The following is a 24,750-nucleotide window of genomic DNA, read 5'->3' as shown; positions in this document are numbered from 1 at the left end:
TATGAGACGCCACTAGAAAGATCAGCTTTGAATTCGGCCAAAACTACGTGGGCAATGAATGAAATAGATCACATTCTAAAGGCTTTTTAGAGTCTTGGAAGTTTTTCAACTTTCTCAATTGGTCCCTCGGAGTCCTAGCCAAGAAAACTCAAGGACCGGACACGTTTTCTCGGAGGATTTGAATTGTGTCTTATCCTGTATGGATAAATCGGTGAGGGATGGGGGCCAGCGAAAATAGCTTCACTGTTTGGAGCAGGGGTCTTGAAGAAAAGATCGGTATTTTGCTCATTTTTAACAAGTCTGTCTCACATGCTCAGAGATCGTCTTTGCTTTTTTGCCCCTCTCTCTACGCAGCTGTTTCCTAAACACCTGGTTCAAGACATTTCGAAGGCTCTCTCTGCCAAAGCTACGCAGGAACCTTCTAGCGTAGTCTGCAAGAAGCCGCTGCCCTACCTTCCAGACTAAGACGAAGAAGAAAAGCTAAGCCGACCTCTCAGGAACCCTTTCGAGGGGCTTCTACCTCTAGATCCTCTTCGTTCAGAGGTCGGAAAACCAAATAGAAGAGGGAGGACTTTTACGAAGTCAATCAACCTCCCAAGTAAGACTCAAAGTCCTTCAGACAACTGTAGGCGCCAGGCTTTTACAGTTTGCAGAAGTCTGGGCCCAGAAAGACGCAGATGCCTGGACCTTTTGCAATTTTGAGGAAGGGCTATCTCATCCCGTTCTCTTCGAGGCTCCCTTGACGAATACCCCGAGGGAAGTTGACGGCCAGATACAGGGACCCCATCATGAATCAAGCCCTCCGACTAGCGGTAGATCAGATGCTGGAAAAGGAGGCGATCGAACTAGTGGCAGATCATCTTTCGGCAGGCTTTTACAACCGCCTGTTCCTAGTTCCAAACATCCTCAGGGGATGGAGACCGGTGTTGGACGTAAGCACCCTGAACTTCTTCGTCGAAAAGAAGAAGTTCACGATGGAGACCACTGCCTCGGTGTTAGCAGCACTCCGTCCAGGGGACTGGATGGTGTCCTGGACTTACAGGACGCTTACTTCCACGTACCAATCCATCCTTCCTCGAGGAATTCTAAGATTCATGATGGGGGGAAGAATCTTCCAATTCAGGGCCTGTGTTTTGGCTCTCCACGGCCCCCCAAGTCTTTACGGCCATCATGAGGAATGTGGCACAATGGCTTCACCTAGAAGGGGTGATGATTTCGCTCTATCTCGACGATTGGCTTATAAGGGCCAATTCCAGAGATCGTTGTCTGAAGGACTTGAAGAAAACCCTGGATTTGACTTATTCCTTAGGAACTTCTGGTCAATCTGCAGAAGTCAAGTCTGATTCCGCTCAAGAGTGCGTTTATCTGGGGATCCAGATGAACTCTCTGAGTTTTCGGGCTTTTCCGTCACAGGAGAGGATAGCCCGGGGACTCGAAAAAGTAACAACCTTCTTTAGGAAAGAAGTATGCACAGTGAGGGAGTGGATGAGTCTGCTGGGGACGCTCTCTCCACTGGAGCAATTTTGTTTCCTAGGAAGGTTGCACCTGAGACCGCTCCAATTCTTTCTTCATCGGAATTGGAGTCGTCCTTCTCAGGATTTGAAGTTCTCCCCGTCAATTTCTCATCAAATCAAGAAGGAGTTAGCATGGTGGCGATCCCAACAAGTTCTCGCAGGGACTGCCTCTTCAATCCCAGAACCCCAGCCTGGTGTGTTCTCCGATGCGTCGGAAACAGGTTGGGGGGCGACTCTGGGAACCAAGGAGGTGTCAGGAACCTGGGTGGGGGACCAGTCTTCCTGGCACATCAACAGGAAAGAACTAATAGCCGTGTGGCTTGCTCTGAAGGAGTTCGAGTCAGATGTGACAGGAGCAGTTGTGCAAATAAACTCGGACAACACCACGGCTCTGGCATACATCAGGAAACGGGGGGGACGCATTCCTTCTCTCTGTACGAAACAGCAAGAGATCTTCTTCTGTGGACAGAAGAAAGGGGGATAAAAACTTCTCACCAGATTCGTACAGGGAGAAAGGAATGTAAGGGCAGATCTCCTCAGCAGGAAAGATCAGGTCCTTCCACAGAGTGGACTCTGCACCAAGATGTTTGCCAGAGCCTTTGGAGTTGTGGGGCAGGCCTCTCTTAGACCTGTTTGCAACTTCAAAGAACAAAAGACTGGATCTGTATTGCTCGCCCATCTCGGATCCAGGAGCAATAGGGATGACGCTCTACTACTCGATTGGAAAGGACTTGATGTATACGCGTTTCCCCCCTTCAAGATTCTGGGGTTGACTTTAAAAAAGTTCGCAGAGTCAGATTCCGCGCAGGATGACTTTGATAGCTCCCTTTGGCCAGCACAAGATTGGTTCACAGAGGTTGCTGGAATGGCTAGTGGATTTTCCAAGATCGCTTCCTCTAAGGAGCGATCTACTCAGACAGCCCCCCCCACTTCGACAGGTACCACAAAACCTCCCCGCTCTCAGTCTGACTGGCTTCAGACTGTCCAGAAACTGGTCAGAGCGAAAGGCTTTTCGTCAGCAGCTGCTAAGGCAATCGCTAGAGCGAGGAGGTCTTCCACCTTACGAGTGTACCAGTCGAAGTGGGATGTCTTCAGAAGATGGTGCAAGAGGAATAACGTTTCCTCTTCCAGTACCTCTGTGAATCAAATTGCAGACTTCTTTTTATTCTTAAGAGAAGAATGTGGCTTAGTCGTTTCGACGATTAAAGGCTATCGTAGTATGTTGGCGAATGTCTTCAGGCACTGGGGCCTCAACTTATTGGAAGATAAGGACCTACAGGACCTTATTAGGTCTTTTGATACAACGAAAATGCAGTCTCCTAAGACACCTAGCTGGAATTTGGATGTAGTCCTTCAATTCCTTGGGTCCTCTAGGTTTGAACCCCCTAATTCAGCCTCATTCAGAGACCTTACCAGGAAGACTGTTTTTGATGGCTCTAGCTTCCGCCACAAGAGTGAGTGAGCTTCAGGCGATTGATGGTAATGTGGGTTTTAAGGAGGACTCTCATTTGCTCTTTCCTTCCTGGTTTTCTTGCAAAGAAGATGAGAAACCCATCCAAGTCCATGGCCCAAGAACTTCGAGATTCGTGGGTTATCTTCTTTGGTAGGAGAAGAACCCGAGAGAACTCTTTGCCCAGTGAGAATGGTGAAATACTACCTTAGAAGAAAAGAGCAACTGAAAGCCAACCGAGAGGTCCTGTGGTGTTCAGTAAAAGACCCTACTCGTCCATTGTCGAAGAACGCATTGTCCTTCTTCTTGAGAAGCCTCATCAAAGAAGCACACGGATCCTGCAGAGAACATCATCTTAGGCTTCTTAAAGTGAAAGCACATGAAGTAAGAGCCATAGCAACTTCTCTTGCTTTCAACAAGAATATGTACGTGCGAATCTGAGGAGACAACATTCTGGAGATGTCAGTCAGTGTTCGCGAAACCACTACTTACGTGATGTGAGAATCACTTACGAAAAATGCTTCGCCTTGGGCCCGTACGTATATGCGATTCAGTGCTGGGGCAGGAGCTGGAACTCATCCTGTTTAGTAGTATAATTTTTTCCCCTTGTATTTGTTGTTGTTGGTTTGCCTTAAACGAGGATGCATGAAGGCATCTCTTTAGGTCGTAATACTAATCTTTAGTAGTTTGTTAGGTGGTCTGATGAGTGTGGCTCCTTGCAGTAGTAGTGGTTAGACCTGTTAAGATAGGGAACGAACATCCCTTTAACAGGATCCGACTTGGATTCTACCACCAAACAGGGATCATATATCCCAGTGGTAGATCCGAGAGCTCTCAGCATCAGGTCACGTCCTAGCTGTAGCTCTCCAGGCAACGCAGACTCAGAGACAGTATCAATGAAGTCTTCTGCCTGAACAGGTAAGAACCAAGGTTATTTATATCCTACAACATCAGTTGTTATTCTCTCTCCTTATTACTTTAGCTGTCTCTTACCCTCCACCAAGGGTGCCAATCAGCTAAGTATATATCTGGCAGGGAAGTTCATGTACAAAAATGATATTGTTAAACTACAATAAAGTTTTTGTACATACTTACCTGGCAGATATATACGTCTAATGGCCCCCCACCCAGCCTACCTCAGGAGACAGGTGAAAGAAAAAATCTGGCTGGAGAGATTAGATTGGTTCATAGGCGCCGCCACCCAGCGGCGGGTAAGGTAGACCACCTGACCTACCTGTCGCGTGTGCCGCGAGATTTGAAATTCTGTCGGAACGTCGGAGACGGGATAGCTAAGTATATATTCTGCCAGGTAGTATGTACAAAACTTTATTGTAGTTTAACAATATCATTTTTATAAAGTTATGCATGCTTTTCTTTAAAATAACTTTATTATATTTTGTAAAATTATAATTACAGCTCATACAATATCAAAACGATAAGAAATAAAATGTTCAACAAATTCTGAGCATATTTGTTGTAAAATATTTATTTAAATTTACTGAGAACAAATATGCAGTAACTTTTTTGTACATACATGTCTTTTCTAATATTTCTTTGCACTTTTCTTTGCAAAATTACATTTATTGTGGCAGAATCAAAGCTAAGCAAGTTATGTACCAAGATTTCCCCACATTTACTTTAATCATACCAGCTAACAATATTCCCCCCAGCAACACTTTCCTCTTTATGTTACTATTTAAGTACAGGACGGTTAGTTCAGCGAGGAAAACAAACAAAATTCTCAAAATCCATGTACTCACCATATACCAAGAAATTCAGGGCAAGACGCTTTACTGTTCACTGGATAGTCATTGAGACACAAACAACCACTGAATATCAATACAAACAAAACCAAACAAGTAACAAAACCATACAACAACTCAAAACAACACAACAAATCACTACACAAATACAGGCGGTCCCCGGGTTACGACGGCTCCAGCTTACGACGTTCCGAGGTTACGACGCTTTTTCTTAAATAGTCATTGAAAAAAATCCGCCTGGGAGTTACGACGCTTGTTCCGAGGTTACGACGCTGACGCTTCCGACGACTCCGAGTTAACGTTTACGCTTTTAAAAAATGCATACTATGATAAGAATCCTTTATATGTTTAGCACAGTATATTAATAAAAATAAGTAGTTTTTGGTTAGAATACAAAACAAAAAACAGAATTTTGAGTTATGATGATTTTCGACACTTTTTTTATGTCGTATTTTTTAAATTTTTTTTGTTTTTTTTTAGTGACGCCCTCATATGCGAGCTAGTTTCCGAGCGAATGAGAATACACTAAGCTTGGGATGCGCAGTTTATAACAGTTCAAAGAGCGCAAGTAATGAAAAAAAAAAAAAAAAAAAAAAAATTCATTGCTTGTTTCCAGTATACATAATTAACAAAACTAAGTTTCTGGTTAGATTACAACGCAAATTCCAAGGTTACGACGGTTTTTTATGCTTTTTTTTTTTTTTTAACGATACCTCATACGCAGAAGCTAGTTTCTGAGCGGAGGGCCGCATAAATTAATTTACGATACTTGTTATGGTAACCATAGTCAAGGATAAGGAACGCATTCTCAAACAGTATACATATCCTTTAATACAAACAGCAAAATATCATTGAAACATTATTTCACTTAAAGAATCCATTTATACTCACTACTTAGATTTGGATATAAAAACCATAGTTTCTCTCTCTCGCTCTCTTCTCTCTCTCTCTTCTCTCTCTCTCTCTCTCTCTCTCTCTCCTCTCTCTCTCTCTCTCTCTCTCTCTTTCTTTATATTTTCCGACGAAAATAATAAATAATTAGTGTATTTGATGTTTATTTTCATGACTAAATGCATTTTTATAATACAAAAAATGATTTACTAATTTTAACAAATATTAATTTTGGATTAATACTGTATTAGTAAGTTTTAATAAGTTGAAACTGATATCACATAATAAAAATAATAATTCTCTCTCTCTCTCTCTCTCTCTCTCTCTCTCTCTCTCTCTCTCTCTCTCTTTCTCTCTCTCTCTACTACAAAGATGTATGTTTTTTTGTATGATAAATAAACGATTTACTATTTTTCAATATTAATATTAATTTATACAGCAATAATATCATTTCATTAAAGAAAATACCATAGTGAATTAGTAAGATTTTAGCTTATATATTTATAAAATTATGGAAGAATGAAGGAAAATCCCAGTCTTCTCTCAGTAACTTTTTCTCGAACTCCAGGTACTAAAACTGTCAGATATATCAAGTTCTGTGACAGCCAGGAGGGGGAAGTGCTCATGAAATTCCCCCCCCCTCTCTCTCTCTCTCTCTCTCTCTCTTCTCTCTCTCTCTCTCTCTCTCGCTCTCTCTCTCTCTCTCTCTCATTTACCGAGACTCGAGATTTTTTATGTCCTTGTACTATTTGTTTTTAATACTTTCAAATAATGATAATAATAATAACTGTAATTACAAAATTCATATGTGATAGTATTTTAAAGAAATACAATACTAATCTATCCATGTCACAATTTTAATTAAGGTTAACATCCTCTCTCTCTCTCTCTCTCTCTCTCTCTTCTCTCTCTCTCTCTCTCTCTTTTTTGCCAACACAAGATAATAATGTGTCATAGTGGTAACTCCCTCCCTCTCTTTCGCTGGAAGCGTTATAAGTATTTTTTGAGAGAACAGAGAGAGATAAACACTCTCTCTCTCTCTCTCTCTCTCTCTCTCTCTCTCTCTCTCTTTTACCGAGATGAAAGAATTTTTATGGTACAGTAGTACCTCGAGATACGAAAGGCTCAACTTACGAAAAATCCAAGTTAAGAAAGCAAAGACGAAAACTTTTACTGCTCTACATACGAAAAGTTTTCAAGATACGAAAGGTTTCTGAAAGTCCGAGATTCGCCCCATATGAAACAATTTTTGAAACTCGCGCCGCACACCGCCATCTTAGTTTTATCGTAGACTCGCCACCATCCTCCTGCTCTCCCATTGGTTCCTGATGCTAGCCGAAGCCATGGAGATCCTTCTCTCTAATTGGACAGCATCCCTCCCATCATGCATCTTCTATACATACGTACTACATGTTGGCGTGCTTTAGCTCGGCCACTTCGCACCCGAAACTTTACCGTACGCATTCGGCATTCGTTCGCTCCAACGATTTCGTTTAGTAAACGTAAATTCGTTAGTGAATGATTTCGTTGCAGTACATATTATCGTGTTGTGCGAAGACTGTATTATTACGTATTTGTGTAACTTTACGTAAATTAACGTAGTCATGGGTCCCAAGAAAGTTGAAATTCACGGAAAGAAAGCGCCAATGCTGTCTCTTGGAGACAAAGGATGGAGATCATAAAGAAGTACGAAGCTGGTATGCGATTGAGTGTGATCGCAAAGGAATACGGCCGTAATCCGTCGACAATAGGCACCATCCTTAAACAGAAGGATGCCATCAAAGCAACTACACCATCGAAGGGCATTACTATTTTGTCCAGCAAGAGGAGCCATGTGCACGACGAGATGGAACGGCTGCTCCTCGTCTGGATAAAAGACAAAGAAATCGCTGGCGATACAGTAACGGAGACGGCAATCGCTCACAAGGCCAGTGCTATTTTCGGCGATTTGATTGCGCAGGCGGAAGACGACGGAGGGGAAGGGACTTCAACATAAACCCCAGAGTTCAAGGCTTCGCATGGCTGGTTCGAGAAATTCCGTAAACGGACTGGCATCCATTCGGTGGTGCGTCATGGGGAGGCTGCCAGCTCGGACACGAAAGCGGCCGAAGCATTTAAGAAGACTTTCGACGAGATGATAACCAAGGAAGGCTACAGTTCTCAGCAGGTTTTCAACTCTGATGAGACTGGCCTTTTTTGGAAAAAAATGCCTCATCGGACGTACATCACGGAGGAAGAGAAGAAGCTACCCGGGCGTAAGCCTATGAAAGACAGGCTTACGCTCGCACTTTGTTCGAACGCCAGTGGGGATTGCAAGGTGAAGCCCCTACTGGTGTATCACTCCGAGACTCCTCGAGCCTTCAAGGCCCACAAAGTGTTGAAGGAGAAGCTTCCAGTGATGTGGAGGGCTAATGCAAAAGCCTGGGTAACAAGGCTTTTGTTCACCGAGTGGGTAAATCTGTGTTTCGGCCCGACTGTGAAGAGTTTTTTGCAAGAGAAGTGCCTCCCCCTGAAATGTCTGCTGGTGTTGGACAATGCCCCTCCCCACCCTCCTGGCCTTGAAGAAGATATCCTAGCGGAGTATTCCTTCGTTAAGATTCTTTTTCTTCCGCCCAACACCACCCCTCTCCTCCAGCCCATGGACCAGCAAGTGATAGCGAACTTTAAGAAGCTGTACACGAAACATCTTTTCAAAAGATGTTTCGACATCACCGATACCACAAACCTCACCTTGCGTGAATTTTGGAAGGAGCATTTTGACATCGTCATATGCATCCGACTCATCGGACCAGCTTGGTAGGAGGTTTCGAGGGCGAACCTTGAATTCCTCGTGGAGGAAACTCTGGCCTGATGCCGTATCCGACCGAGACTTTGAGGGATTCGACGTGGGCGAAGCTGGTGCTGCTGAGTCTGAAACAGTTGACGATCCCAAACCTGTTTCGCAACCAGATCTTGACGAGATCGTTGCACTCGGCAAGTCCATGGGGCTGGTCGTCGACGAGGACGACATCAACGACCTTCTCGAGGAGCACCAAGAGGAGCTTACGACGGATGACCTGAAGGAGTTGGAGGCCATGCAACATAACGTCGTTCAAGAGGAGTTCTCCAGCAGCGGCGATGAAGAGGAGGAGCCTATGACAACGGCAGAAATTAAGGAGGTCTTAGCCGCTTTTCATAAAGTGCAATTGTTCATAGAAAAAAGACACCCCGAAAAGGCTCACACAGGTCGTATGCTTGCGCAGTTCGATGACGTTTGCCTGAGTCGTTTCAGGAACATTGTCAAAAGCAGGCAGAAGCAATCTTCCTTGGATAGTTATTTTTTAAAGAGGCCTTCAGCATTAGCAGGAGTAAGCAAAAAGGAAGAACCAGGTGATAAAACAGAAAAAGTTGAAAGCAAAAAGGAAGAACCAAGTGATGAAAAACAGAATGTTGAAAGTGGTGATGAAGTTGAAATTCTTTTTTGTAAAAAAAAAAAAAAAAAAAAAAGCCTACGTAAAAGTAAAAAAAAAGTTAAAAATAAAAAAAAAGAAAAAAAAATTAACGTAATTTTTAGATTCTTGTAAGTTAAGTGTTACAGTTTTGTTAATGTTTTTCGTAAATGTTATATTTATAGTTTTCCTTAAATTTTTTATGTGTTTTCGTAAAGTTAAGTGTACGTACGTACGTACGTTATCTGCTGTTTGTCCTCCTCCTCCTCCTCTGCCGCCACTTTCGGAGATAGCCTCACTCGAAAGGTAAGCTTTGACATTTTACGTTACAGTAATAATATTTCTTGTGCACTCATTATACACTTTATTTACAGGTTTGGATTTTTATTCTTAATTTAGGTATTGAATGGTCCAAATTGTTGTAGTATTTCATTGTTTATAGGTCAATTTAGCTTTATTATGAAATTTAATGGGGTGTTTTTGGAGGGCTTGGAACGGATTAGCCATTTTACATGTAAAATGTGTTCCAAGATACGAAAAACTCATTATACGAAGGCTGCCTCGGAACGGATTAATTTCGTATCTCGAGGTACTACTGTACTAGTATGTAAAATGTTTATTGATAATTTCAGTTATTTAAACAAATATAAACCTCCTTTATACCGTGCTGGTGCTACAAGTTGTATTCTCTCTCTCTCTCTCTCTCTCTCTCTCTCTCTCTCTCTCTCTCTTGTATTTTAATGAAAATATACAGTAATTTGTGAATACACAGTGTTGCACATGAAAAAAGTAAATTAGTGATAATTTTAGAGATACGGCCCTAAGAAAAATTGCAAATTAGTGAAATTTTCCCTGTGGACATGTTTTCAACAACGTCGTTCCGGCTTACGACGATTTTCGGGTTACGACGCGTCTTAAGAACGGAACCCCCGTCGTAACCCGGGGACTGCCTGTAAACACTTATGACACCAAGACTTCACACAGCTCAACAAACACCACATTTTTAAACATCTAACTCACCTGGTAGTTATATATATATAGCTTACGTCCCTGACGTCACGGCAGAATTTCAAAACTCGCAGCAATCGCCGTTTGGGTAGTCAGGTGCACCACCTGTGCGCCCTCTACCCAGGTACAGGGAACCATTCCAACTATTCCTCAGATCTTCCCTGCCGCCGCATCGGTGACATCGTTGGAACTTGCTCGCTTAGCCCGTGTTTTTCGCAGTTATTTGGTGAAGTACACTTTGGCTTTGGCTTTCGCTTGATTTGGATTTTTCTTGACCGTTTTTGGATATTGTTGGTTTGACCCTTGCTTGTTTAGATCTCTGTTTTGAATTTTTCCAACATGACTGACTCAGCTTCGAGTGTAAGAATATGTGTAAGAGGTTGTAAGGCTCGGCTTGCTAAAGCCCCGACAGACCCTCTTTCAATTTGCATTAAATGTAGAGGTAAGACTTGAGTTGGGAGATAGATGTTAAGAATGTGTGAATTTACCTGAGACTGAGTGGATAGAGTATTACCGCTATGTGTGGAAACTGGAGAAGGATAGGATCAGGAGAGCGAAGAGTAGCATGTCTCACTCGTCTAAAGATAGTCAGGGAATTGACAGTTCTATTTCCCTCGCTTATGAACCTATTGATCCACCTTCCGTAGTGGTAGTCCCAGATCCCCCTACTGATACAGGTAATGGTCCAACATTAAAGGACATGATGGTGGCCATTCAAGCCCTTGGTCAACGGGTAGAATCCGTTGCAGAAGACAGGGAGAAATTATGGTCCAATGTAAGAGATCTAAAAGTGACAAGTGATACAAAAATTAGTGCAAGTGCAGTGGAGGGTGCGGCCGCTCGGATCTGTCGTGCTCCTAGTCCTAGACCTCTTCCAAGCTCACCAACCCCTGTGAGAAGGAAAGTCGACAGACGAAGGGAGGCGAGAGGTTTTAGCTCCCGAGCGGTCGTCCCCTCAAGCGTACCTGTTGACGATCCCCAGGACACTCACCCTCGCCATTGGAAAGACGAGGTAAAAGTGTTTTCTTCGTCGTCGGACAACGCAGTTCTCAGACGGGGCTGGCGTCTTACTTCGAAATCTAGACCCCTCAAAAGACGATATCCAGTAGAGCAGTGTCAGGAGACGACGCCGCAAGCCCCAGGGTGTAGTCATTGGAGCAGCCCGGAGCGCTTCCCTTCCAGCTCTGATGTTTGCTCTCCTACCAAACTCAGACGCAAGGTGTCCCACAGGCGGCCGTCGTCTTCGGTAGGAGACAAAGAAATGTTGGGCGATTGGATGCCTTCGGTGCATGCTCCAGCTCCTCCTTCGGATTGGCATTCATCTCCGGGACGTTCGTCTCAAACCGTACATGACGAAGAGAGAGAGATAAATGATGTTGCGGCTTCCCCAGTCTGTCCCCAGCAGCAAGAAGCTCAGCAAATTTCATTACTGCAACATATGCAGCAGAAACTCTCCTCCTTAATGCAGGCCTATCAACCTGCAATGAACAAAGACGTATGTAATCGTCCAGCTCAGGACGTTCCAGTAACTGTGAGTCGTCCTGAGGATTCGTTTGACATATGTCGCACAGGCGGTGAGCGTTCAGCAAACGACCTCAAGGGTCGGCAGAACAGCAAACGTCAAAAGCTTGGACGCCAGGACGTCCGAGTAGCTGGACACCAGGACGTCATGCCTCAAAAGGCTGGATGCCAGGACGTTGAGCATCAAAGTTTTGAACACCAGGACGCCAAACGTCAACAGGCTGGACGCCAGGACGTTAGGAGGCAAGAAATTGGACACCAGGACGCCGAGCGTCAAGAGTCTGGACACCAGGACGCCAGGCGTCAAGAGGCTGGACGCCAGGACGCCAGGCGTCAAGAAATTGGATGCCAGGACGCCGAGCATCAAGATTCTGGACGCCAGGACGCCAGGCATCAAGAGGCTGAACGCCAGGACGCCAGGCATCAAGAACGTGGACGCCAAGTCGCCGAGCGTCAAGAGTTTGATCGTCAGGACGCCAAGCGTCAAGAAGTTCGATGCCAGGAAGCCGAGCGTCAGGATTCTCGACGCCAGGATGCCAGGCGTCGAGAACAGACTTTGGAAGCACTGACGAAACATGACGTCGCTACTTCCGTTATGGGACGATCGGAAGAAGGGAATGATTACTTTCCCCCTTCTCCTTTTGATCCGATAGAAGAGTTTTCCAGCGAAGAGGATCAGAAAGATCAGCATCCTTCGTCGGACTTAAAAAGGCTCATGAAGGCTTTCACGGAACTGTTTCCGGAAAACTTTATTCCTGCTGCTCCTCGTTCCCGCCTTCAGAGTTCACGCTAGGGAAGGCATCTAAGAAGTCCAACTTTACGAAGATGGTTTTATCACGCTCTTCCAAAAGAGTGTTGAGAATAATGAAGGATTGGATGGACACTAAGAGAGACCAAGGAAAGACAGTTTTCTCATTTCCTCCGGCCAGATTAGCGTCCAGATCTAGTATCTGGTATGAGACTGGAGAAGCTCTCGGTCTGGGAGTTCCCGCCTCTTCCCAGGGGGACTTCTCGAGTCTCGTGGACGCCTCTCGTCGGACGGCCATGGGAAAAACTAAGGTTTTTTGGTCTACCTCTGAAATGGACCACCTCCTCAAAGGAATTTTCAGAGCCTTCAAAGTATTTAATTTCCTAGACTGGACTCTGGGAGTTTTGGGGAAGAAAATAGAATCCTTCAAGTCCACTGATACAGAAGAGCTTGTACATCTCATGTCATGTATTGACAAAGCTCTACGAGATGGATCGAACGAAGTAGCGGCACTTTTCTCTGCAGGAATCCTTAAGAAAAGGGCCCAAATGTTTTCTTTCCTTTCGAATGGGGTCACATCCATTCAAAAAGCGGAACTACTGTTTGCTCCCCTTTCCGCACACCTTTTCCCGCAAGAGTTGGTGAAGGAAGTCTCCTCTGCCTTAGCCCAAAAGGTCACGCAGGACTTGATGACGAAGGCAGTGAGGAAAGTTCTGCCAGCGAGTTTTGTGACTCAAAAGGTCAAAGAAACTGCTCCTGTGTCTCGAGTTTCTCAGCCCTTTCGAGGTAGAGCCCTCAGTAGAAGTAACACGAGACCAACGGGAAGGAGTGCAAAGAAAAGAGGCTTCAGACAAGGGCGAAGCAGGGCCTGACGGCACACTTCTTCAGACAGCGGTAGGAGCCAGGTTTTTCAACTTCGGGGAAGACGTTTCCTTCACTCTCTTGACTAGAGAACGAAGAGTATCGATTTCCAATCCTTATTCTCATTCCTCGAAGGGAAAAGAATTTAGGATGGAAGTCGTTGTACAGAAACCTACAAATATAATACGTATATTACCCTCGCGACATGAGTCTGTTAGGCAGTTGAATTGTCCAGGGTGTAAGCGCATACCGTAGTTAATTCTACAGATTGTGACCGAGACGACTAGTTTCCTAATTGAACTGCAACTCGGGACTGTCTGCAACTTCCCAGGAGTTACCAATTTTGATTTTAAGATACTTATGGTATTGTCACGACAACACCACCTCAGCTTTTGTATATACCGAAATCCGTTTCGTTTAAATATAATTGCTCGAGCGTATTTTTTTTTTAACGCTCTATGATTCTAGCCGAATGCATTACTTCGTGGAATGGATTACCTGGCAACTCAGGATGACGAATGAACGAGAACTAACTGTGTATTGGACTGCAGATGACAGCCCAGTACCAGCTGGCTCTCCGAGATGCACGGTCGCTTTATATCTCTCTCCCCTACAATGATTGACTACCGAACCGTATCTCTGCCCAACAATCACGGACTTAGGTCTCTGATTAACGGGGATTCTTGCATACATGAATGACATCTACTGCATCGCCTTGGACATTGCGAGAATTTTCAACAGAGATATATCTTGGACTCTTTCATCTTTCTGTTTACCGCACGGTAACAGAAGTCTGTACTAGTCTCCCGCTGCATCACATTGTGATAATGCAGAATGATTTCTTCAGACATCTGAGTTTGTCTTCAAAATATCTCGTATTCGTAGGTGTGCAATTGTTCATTGTTCACCCCGAATTAACAGATGTATACGAAAGACATCGCCTGCTTCCCGACCTGCCAGCTCTACTTCCAAATGATCAGCCCATGAGAAGCAGTACTCCCTGTGTTTTTCATTACTGAAAAACGCCCCGCTTTTATTGCAACTACGACTCCTCACCGGACAGCAATGAAATAGCGGTTAGCGTTTTCAGTCCTTTGTAAGCACAGGTTCAGAATCTTGAGAATCCTTCTCTCGATTCGGCTGTGAAGACGTAGGTTGCATTCACTTTCCACCTTTGTCTTCAACGGAACATAGTGTTGTTTCTCCGTAGCTGAGATTCAACTACTATGAGAATGTCTTGCCATCAGGGGCCTCGGTCTCTAGAAGGCAATTGACTTTCGCCTGTTGGGCACATGCCTTAAGAGAATCATCACCGATGCCGGACGGCGAGGTGACAAACAAATAGACAATTTGTATGGTCTCTCGGCATAACCCTTTAAAAGGGGAAGGTCATGTGACTTGCCCGGATGCTTGGACAACTTGCCTCACTACCGAACGCAGTCAGTCGGCAGCTGTAAGAGCGCTCGAGTCAGTTACGATCTATGCTGTGGACTTAGTTCGGTTGTTCCAGATCAATCATTACTTCGTCCTAATAGATTGTCCCAGTACCCATACCATTGACACCCACCATGGAGTGTCGCTGTCCTATCCCCTACCGAGAAGAAGAAACTTCGTTGCAATGAGATAGGAGAATGCGAGACACTTCGCTGCAGACTTCGTTGCAGACGGATAGACCAGTATGGACGACAAGAGAATGGTTCATGGAGGTACTGGAATGGATGGTGGACACCCCCAGAAGTCTCCCTTTGAGAGTAGATCTCAAACAACCCCACTTGGAAAGGTATCACCAAAACCTCCAAGCTCTTCAAGTAACTGCCTTCAGACTATCGAAAAACTCACAAGAGCTAGAGGTTTTTCGAAGTAGGCAGCTAGAGCGATCACAAGAGCAAGGAGGTCATCCACCGTTAAGGTTACCATACCAATACAAGTGGGAGACATTTAGTGGATGGTGCAAGGACAACTCTGTTTTTCTCTTCCAGGACCTCTGTAACCCATATAGCTGACTTCCTTCTGTACCTTAAGAGGAGTTGTAACTTTTCGACCTCGACCATTAAGGAATACAGAAGCATGGTGGCAGCGGTCTGCAGACACAGGAACTTGGACTTGTCTGACAATAAAGATCTCCAAGACCTTCTCAGATCCTTCGAGACTGTTAAGGAGAGACTACAGTCCTCGCCAACTTGGAATCTGGACGTAGTCCTGAAGTTTCTCATGAGTGATAGGTTCGAGCCTTTACAGGAGACATCATTTAAGGACCTCACCATGAAAACTCTTTTCCTAGTTAGTCTAGCTACAGCGAAAAGAGTCAGTGAAATTCATGCCTTCAGCAAAGCTGTAGGTTTCAGACAGGGCAAGGCTATCTGCTCTCTACAGCTGGGATTTCTAGCTAAGAACGAACGCCCTTGTCAGCCCTGGCCCAAAGCGTTCGAGATTCCGAACCTGTCGGATATCACAGGTGAAGAAGTAGAGAGAGTTCTGTGTCCGGTAAGAGCTCTGAAGCATTACCTGGAAAGAACGAAACATTTACGTGGCAGTTCAGTCAAAAAGCCCAATCTGCAAATGTCAAAGAATGCGCTATCCTTTTTTATAAGGCATTTAATAAGGGAAGCACATTCGGAATGTAATGAGGCAGATCTCAGGCTACTGAAAGTCAAGACACACGAGGTTAGGGCTGTAGCAACCTCTGTAGCCTTTAAACAGAATAGATCCCTTCAAAATATCCTGGACGCAACCTTCTGGAGAAGCAAATCAGTGTTTGCGTCGCACTACCTGAAGCAAGTGCAAACTGTATGAAGACTGCTACACGCTGGGGCCGTTCGTAGCAGCTCATTCAGTAGTGGGAGAAGGGACTACCCCTGAAATCCCATAACCCAATACCCATTTTCTTACCTTGGAACTATTGAATTTTTATGGTTGTTTGTGAAGACTGGACGCAGTCTTCCGCAATCATTGATCCTTAGTCAGGTGATCAGCTTGTTCCTTGGTAGCGCCCGGAACAAGGGTATTGTAGGGAGTCTAGTCACATAGAGGTTTGACTGGTTGACAGTCTCCAAGAGGTCTTCAGCCCCCTGGGTGGATCGCTGGATCTCATAAGGAAAGCAGATATAATGAGGCAGGATATCATTGAAGTCAGCTTCCTTAACAGGTACGAACCCGTAAGTTGGTTTTTAATTAACACTTATGTCAATTCCAACGATGATAGCTGTCTCTGACCCACCACCAAAGGTGTCAATCAGCTATATATATAACTACCAGGTGAGTTAGATGTTTAAAAATGTTATTTTCATGATAAAATAAATTTTTGAGCATATGCACCTGGTAGTTATATATAATTTAATTCCCACCCTCCTCCCCTCTAGAGACTATGGGCATGGAAGATCTGAGGAATAGTTGGAACGGTTCCCCGTACCTGGGTAGAGGGCGCACAGGTGGTGCACATGACTACCCAATTGGCAATTGCCGCGAGTTTTGAAATTCTGCCATGACGTCAGGGACGTAAGCTATATATATAACTACCAGGTGAGTATGTTCAAAAATTTATTTTATCATGAAAATAACATTTCTAATACAAATAAACACCAATTAACACTGAGACTACACAACAACTCAAAACACAACAAATAATAACAAACACCAATCAACATCAAGAGTTCACAACAACTGACAAACACAACAATTCACAAATCAAACACAACAGAAACTCACAAGCTCAACAACCTTCAGATGGACACAAGCACAACAAACTCAATTACACAATATCAAAACACTCCACAAAACACAACAGCAACTCACAACCTCTGACCAGACTGATTGTCCAAAAAACTGCCTCACTTGACTGACTGCCAAATACAGACTGCTAACTTCTGACTCCCTTAAGGCTCCGCGACGGAGTCCGCAGACGAACCCAACCATCCACCAACAAGCAATTCACTCATTAACTGCCTATACACCATTCTCTCTCTCTCTCTCTCTCTCTCTCTCTCTCTCTCTCTCTCTCTCTCGTCTTCTCTCTTCTCTCATCTTTCTCTTCCTCCCTCTCCTCTCTCTCTCTCTCAAAATGGAAAACCACAGACACAAATATTCCCCATACTATCTTACCAACAACAAATAATCATAAAACACAATATTGCAATACACAAAACATCCAAACCCTTCCTATTGCCTCCAACAAACACAAACAACCTAACGAGACAATAACCAGCCTCTCTCTCTCTCTCTCTCTCTCTCTCTCTCTCTCTCTCTCTCTCTCTCTCTCTCTCTCTCTCTCTCTCTCTCTCTCTCTCTCTCTCTCTCTCTCTCTCTCTCTCCTGGGTATATTTCTGGGCAAATTTACAAAAGACATCATGTAAGACAGAAAGGCAGTACATCCTCACTTAAAGTCAAGATCAAAACTAATCCCTGATCCACCAAGTCTCTCATCTTAGCCAGTCTAAAAGTTGCCATTAGTGAATTTATGGGCTATAGAATTAATGGCACCTCTTTCCTGCTCGATTCCCCCCAATCGATGGCGTGTTATATTGTTACTAACTATGAGTGAATCCGTCGTCCACCCAATACCTGTTATTGATGTTCATGTGGGCATATCCGTCCATTAAGGGTTAATTAACCCTCTTACGCCCAAGCCCTAAAAACCAAAACGTCTCCCGTATGCCGAGGCGTGTTTGGAGTGAGCGCGGAAGCGGAAAAAATAATTTTTTCAAAAAATCACAGCGTGCTTAGTTTTCAAGATTAAGAGTTCATTTTTGGCTCCTTTTTTTTTTCATTGCCTGAAGTTTAGTATGCAACCATCAGAAATAAAAAAACTATCATTATCATATATAAATAATGCGATATATGGTAGCGACAAAAAAAAATTCATACATAATTGTATTCAAATCGAGCTGTGCAAAAAACGGTTAAAGCTAACAAGTTACTGTTTTCTTCGTTGTATTTTACACTAAATTGCGATCATTTTGATATATAACACATTGTAAAACGATCAAAGCAACACAGAAAAAATATTATCACAAAATGATGCATGAATTCGTAACGCGCGGACGTAAAATTTTTTTTTTTTCAAAAATTCACCATAAATCTAAATATTGTTCTAGAGACTTCCAATTTGTTTCAAAATGAAGAAAAATTATTGAATATTACGATACTGTAAGAGTTTTAGCTTAGAATTGCAGTTTTCGACCATTTCGGACGAGTTAAAGTTGACCAAATGTCAAAAATTTTTATATATATTTTTTATATGCAAATATTGCAAAAATGAGAAAAGCTACAACCTTCAAATATTTTTGTTTGTATTTTTCATGAATTTGCGCACATTTTCATATATGAAACTCTATAAAACGCCTAATATGAAACGGAGCAAATATTAGGAGAATGCGACGTACTCATTTCGGAGATTTGCGGCGGAGAATCGGCACGCGGAGGGAAAGAAATTTTTTTTTTTTTAAATTCACCATAAATCTAAATATTGTGCTAGACACTTCGAATTTGTTTCAAAATGAAGAGAAATGACTGTATATTACTAGATTGTAAGCGTTTTAGCTTACAATTGCGTTTTTCGACTATTTCGGTAGAGTCAAAGTTGACCGAACGTGGTTTTTTTTCTATTTATCGTGATTTATATGCAAATATTTCGAAAAAGAGGAAATCTACAACCTTCAATCATTTTTCGTTGTATTTTACATGAAATTGCGCACATTTTCATATATAAAACTTTATGTAACGGCTAATTTTAAATGGTGCAAACATTTCGACAATCGCACAAAAAAAATTTGATTTTTTTCAGAAGAGTTACCGCGCGGACGTAAGGAAAATGTTTTTTTTTTTTTCATAAATTCACCATAAATCGAAATATTGTGCTAGAGACTTCCAATTCGTTGCAAAAGGAAGGTAAATGATTGAATATTACTAGAATATAAGAGTTATAGCTTACAATTGCGTTTTTCGACCATTTCGGTAGAGTCAAAGTTGACCGAAGGTTGACATTTTTGCACTTATCGTTATTTATATGAAAATATTTCAAAACTGATAAAAGCTTCAACCATGGATTGTTTTTAATTGTATTGTGCATGAAATTGTGCACATTTCCATATATAAAACTTTATGTAACGGCAAATTTAAAATGGTGCAAACATTAGGAGAATCGCACGAAAAAATTTATCGGAAGAGTTACCGCGCGGACGTAAGGAAAAAGTTTTTTTCATAAATTCACCATATATCGAAATATTGTGCTAGAGACGTCCAATTTGTTGCAAAATGAAGGGAAATGATTGATTATTACTAGAATATAAGAGTTTTAGCTTAAAATTGCGTTTTTAGACCATTTCGGTAGAGTCAAAGTTGACCGAAGGTTGAAATTTGGGCACTTATCGTTATTTATATAAAAATATTTCAAAACTGATAAAAGCTACAATCATGAGTATTTTTTGTTGTATTCTACATGAAATTGTGCACATTTTCATATATAATACTCCATGTAACGGATAATTTAAAATGGTGCAAAAATTTTGTCAAAGTGACAAAATAATTTTTGAATGTGTCACAGATACTTTTTAGTGCGATAAGAAAGAAATTCGCGCTTGCGCGCCTGCGTAACGATTGTAAACAAAACAACGCCTTGATCCGTGAACTCCCAGCAACCCCCAAGGCACGTGATTCAAAAGTTTTCGGCTGGTAGGCCTATAAGTATTTTTCCGCGAATTAAAAAAAAAACTTTTTTGAGTCTACGTATAATATGTCCAATTGGCATACGGGAGACATTTTGACTCGACATTTAATACGTCCAATCGGCGTAAGAGGGTTAAGCACATTCCAAGTTGGTCCCCAGACTGAGCATAAAAGGGGTACTCTCTCTCTCTCTCTCTCTTTCTCTCTCTCTAGGGGTAGTGTAAAGTGTTTTTGGATGATAGAGGATATTGTGCAATATTTAAAATATTTGTTAATTATTTTAAGTTTTATTTTTCAGTCTGTTTTTACTGTAAAATAAAATGAAAATACAGGCAGTCCCCAGGTTACGACAGGGGTTCCGTTCTTGAGACACGTCGTAAGCTGAAAATCATCGTAAGCCACAACATCGTCAAAAATCCTAAGAAAACCTTACTTTCATCAAAAAAACCTTCAAATATTGATTTTTTTGTATTTTTGGTGTCATATTTCTTCTGCCAGATCAGCGTTGTAGGCGTTGTAACCCTGGAACATACACCGTAACCCTGAAAATAATTTCTGATGAATATAATTGAAAAGCGCCTTAACGTCAGAAGGACGCAAGCCAAACCCGTCGTAATCCAGGGACTGCCTGTGATTAGTGAATACTTTAAATATTGTACAATATGCTCTATCGTCCAAAAACACTTTACAGTAATATCATTTCAAATACATCTCACATTACCCTTAGAAAAAGAGAGAGAGAGAGAGTCGAATTGTACACCCATTATGTTCAGTCTGGGGCCCAACCCAGTATGAGCTTAATAGATGCATAACTACGTAACTCCTTATAATATCAACAGATTGAAAGGAACCTCTATGGTCAACACTTCTCATCTGCCATGCCAACATATATACTTTTCCAGAGAGGGAGGGAGAGAGAGGGCTATCTATCTGTCTATCTATCCATTTCTCATTCTACCTTTTGGCAGAGAAAAAGAGAAATAAATTAAAGAAGAAGTACCAATGAGTTGATCAGGTGTTGGCAACAATTTTGAACTCGGAGTCACATTCTGTCAAGTAATGTGAATTGTCTGACATGCCCACCTTTGCTTGCTACAAGCATTTCTATACTAGTATAGAAATGCATAAATACTGTAATAAGTGTATTATTATTATTAATTACAGTGGAACTCGGTTTTTGTACATAATCCATTCAAGAACCTCCCTTGAAGTCCAAAACGTACGAAAACGGAAACAAAAATTCCCATAAGGAATAATTTAAATACAATTACTTAATGTATTGCAGACACCCCAAAAATAAAAAAAAATACATTTTATAGGGAATAAACACAGTTTTACATACAGAAAACAACGAGAAGTAAATATAAATGAATAATGAACATTTAACATCACTTTTACCCTTATAGAAGATTCTTGTTAGCTTATGGAAGACGGAGAGAAGGGGAGGGGGAGGAGAGGTTATTGTTTGGAAGGGGAATCCCCCTCCACAAGGATTTCAGGTATCAAGGACCTATCTGGGGGTCCTTCTCCTCTTTGTTTTTTACTGGCACTATCTGGGGTTACTTCCCCCATTTGGTTTTTACTGGCAGTAGGACCAGCTTGAGAGTCACTTGACCCCTGTCACACAACAAAACTGACCAGAGACATTTGTTTCTGTCGTCTCTTTTAAAATTTGCTTAAAGTGGAACATGGCATTGTCATAAAAGATTTTGGAGACACAGATTACATCTTTGTTGGGATGATAATTCTCCACAAAATATTTTACATTACTCCACTTTGTAAACATGTCCTTATCACTGAAATAGGTACATTGTATGCCTGTTTGCTTTCTGAATTATTCAAAGCAGCCCTTGTAGGCATTTTCTTACTATGATCTGCATGCAACACTTTACTACGAGTCCTTCCTTAAATTCTATAGTGTTTTTCACTATTTTTACAAAAGGGCTGGCACTTGGAGCTTTCTTTGGTCCCATGATGGCTTATTTAGCAGTTGTACTCCAATAGAAAAAACACAAAAAAAGACGACCACGAAAGCAGAGTGGGTTACAAGAGAATACAGGATGCTTTGTTTGGGCACTGGTATGAGGCCAAGTCACGCAGTGGAAACCAGAAGGAGCATTTCTGAGTGTACGAAATCCAAGGAAATGTACGAAAGTGGAGAAAAAATTTTGTCTGAAAAAGTACCAAAACCGAGGTGGGCCTTGAAGGCTTGAGGAGTCTCCAAATGATAGACAAGTAGGGGCTTCACCTTGCAATCCCAACTGGCATTCGAACAAAGTGCGAGCGTAAGCCTGTCTTTCATAGTCTTATGCCTGGGTAGCTTCTTCTCTTCCTCCGTGATGTACGTCTGACGAGGCATTTTTTTTCCAAAAAAGGCCAGTCTCATCACAGTTGAAGACTTGCTGAGAACTGTAGCCTTCCTTGATGGTCGTCTCGTCGAACGTCTTAATAGAGGCTTCGGCCGGTTTCGTGTCTGAGCTGGCAGCCTCCCCATGCCGCACCACCAAATGGATGCCAGTCAGTTTCCGAAATTTTTCAAACCACCCACGAGAAGCCTTGAAGTCTGGGGTTGGCGTCGATGTCCCTTCTCCTCCGTCGTCTTCGGCCTGGGCAATCAAATCACCAAAAATAGCACTGGCCTTGTGGCAGATTGCTGTTTCGGTTATCGTATCGCCAGCAATTTCTTTGTCTTTTATCCATACAAGAAGCAGCCTCTCCATCTCATCGTGCACGTGGCTCCTCTTGTTGGACAAAATAGTGACGCTCTTGGAAGGTGTAGCTGCTTTGATGGCTTCCCTCTGCTTAAGTATGGTGCCTATCGTCGACGGATTTTGGCCGTATTCCTTAGCGATCACACTCAACCCCATGCCAGCCTCATACTTCTTGATAATCTCCATCTTTGTCTCCATAGAAAGCAACCTCTTCTTTCCGTGAACTTCAGCAACTTTCTTGGGACCCATGACTATACGTATGTAATTAAGTTATGTACTAAAGTTCTCACACAATACGATAAAGTATACAAAGCGAAATCACTAACACGAATTTACGTTAATAAACTAAATAGTATATGAACGAACGAATTCCGCATGCTTACGATAACGATGCTGCTACCGAGTGGCCGAAGAATACCTTTACGCAGTTACAGAAGCTGGAATGATGATGAAGATGGGTATGGAAAAAATTTTCTTTATTCAAGTAATTTGCATGTTTCCTACATATTTCATTGAAAAATCATGGCATAAAAAAATAATCATAAGATCTGCACCTCTTATGCCATTATTGTGTATTAAACGATTGTACTGCTACAAATGGGTTAAAGTTATGTCCACTCTTAGAAAACAAGATGGAAAGGATTTTCCCAGCACAGAGAATAGTATTTAAAGCTCTAAGAGTTATAAGTAGAAACTATTTAGACCATTATACGGGCCAAGTTCAATATATTACTGTTTATTAGTTTTCTTTGTTTTATTTTACAGGCTGAGAATTTAAGTGAAGATGAACTATATCTAAGAAGACTAGATGGTGGGCTGTTTACACTCCAACTTGTAGACTACATTATGCTTGATGTGTGCGCAACTGGGCCACCATCCATAAAGAGGAGAGTCTTAAAAATTCTTAATTTAAGAAATGCATCAGTCAAGACGATCAAGAATATAATGAGAGGTAATTTATTGTTTTTCTTTCTGTGGACGACTGCTTAGATAAGCCTGATATTCTGCAAGGGATTAAAATTGAACCCCCATGACTTTGGAATTCAAAATAGCTTACTTGGTTATGTCCATCTCATGTTTTTACGGAGTTTGACAGTCTGTAAAGAACTTTGAGGCTTTTATGTAACTGAATATATAATTAAGTTTTTATATTATTCCTTGCCATCTGAGAGGAGGATAACTGCATTACTTTTTAATCAAGAACATCATCCTGTATGTTTTCAACAAGTTAATTGCTTTTTTTTATTCAAATTGATTGGCAGTAGCTTGCACTGAGCCTGTATTTGAAGTTTTCTTTCTTTTCTCTCTTCCTCTCTGAGCACTAACTTTACCATTTTTTTTGTCATAAATGTATGCCTTACCCTTTAAGGTATCCACAACTTTGTTGCATGGGGATACAATGTATTTCTTCCCATTTTTCTTACAGAGTATGCCAGTAATTTGGGAGATTCTAATACAGAAGAACAAGCAGAAGAGCAAGACAAAATCCTAGATCTCTTGGACAAGTTTCAAAATACATAAAGTTTTGCATGATATACTTATTTGTTTTTTATAGAAGTTAATCATATTAAAGTTGAAGTTTGCAATAAATGTGTATTATAGCTAAAGACATAGATGTTAAGGTATCATTTATGATGTCACTATAAATTTAGAAGAAAAATAAAAAATTGAGATGTTTTTTTAGACATTTTGTAAGTGCTTATAACCCTGTTGGAACAGAAATCTGTAGAATTCCGTCACTGCTAATTGATTTACAGTTTTTACCTATTACAGTACGTATACATAATCTTAACCTCTTCATTACCGAAAGTTTGTTTGGAGGTAGGTGGGTACCACCATTCAAGTCTACTACACCGCACCGGGTGCATAAAGGTGGTACGCATAGTACCACCAAAACTCCTCTTTTCAGATAGGGACTTCCAATCATTCTGTAATTTCGGTTTGAAGAGTTTGGAGCAAAATAAACAGTATGACACGATGCCAGACGTATGATAAACCCAAAAAAATATTATTACTGCTTATAGTAGTGTGTAGGTGACAGATGAACTGCGTCTCAACAAAAAATCACAAAACCAGACATGCGTAAACATGTAATAACTTCTACCCAAGTATAAAACCAGTTGTATCATCATTTACTGTATTTATTTATTTATTCACTTGTTACATTTTACAAATAAAAGATATGAACACCAGAT

At 41.9% G+C, this 24,750-nt stretch overlaps 1 protein-coding gene across 1 annotated transcript in view; it reads left to right on the top strand.

The window, feature by feature from the left end:
* The window catches only part of LOC135201611 (beta-catenin-like protein 1), a 143,867-nt gene extending 119,633 nt beyond the window's left edge, over positions 1-24,234 (top strand). The window contains exons 10-11 of the mRNA XM_064230669.1: positions 23,321-23,507; positions 23,982-24,234. Of these exons, the coding sequence (XP_064086739.1) occupies positions 23,321-23,507; positions 23,982-24,076 (282 nt within the window). The 3' untranslated portion in view covers positions 24,077-24,234. The remainder of the gene's footprint in view (positions 1-23,320; positions 23,508-23,981) is intronic.
* The last annotated feature ends 516 nt before the right edge of the window (positions 24,235-24,750 follow it).

This window comes from Macrobrachium nipponense, chromosome 23 (genome assembly GCF_015104395.2).
Source record: "Macrobrachium nipponense isolate FS-2020 chromosome 23, ASM1510439v2, whole genome shotgun sequence".
In the NCBI taxonomy this organism is placed as follows: domain Eukaryota; kingdom Metazoa; phylum Arthropoda; class Malacostraca; order Decapoda; family Palaemonidae; genus Macrobrachium; species Macrobrachium nipponense.
This window is presented reverse-complemented; position numbering and strand designations above follow the sequence as displayed.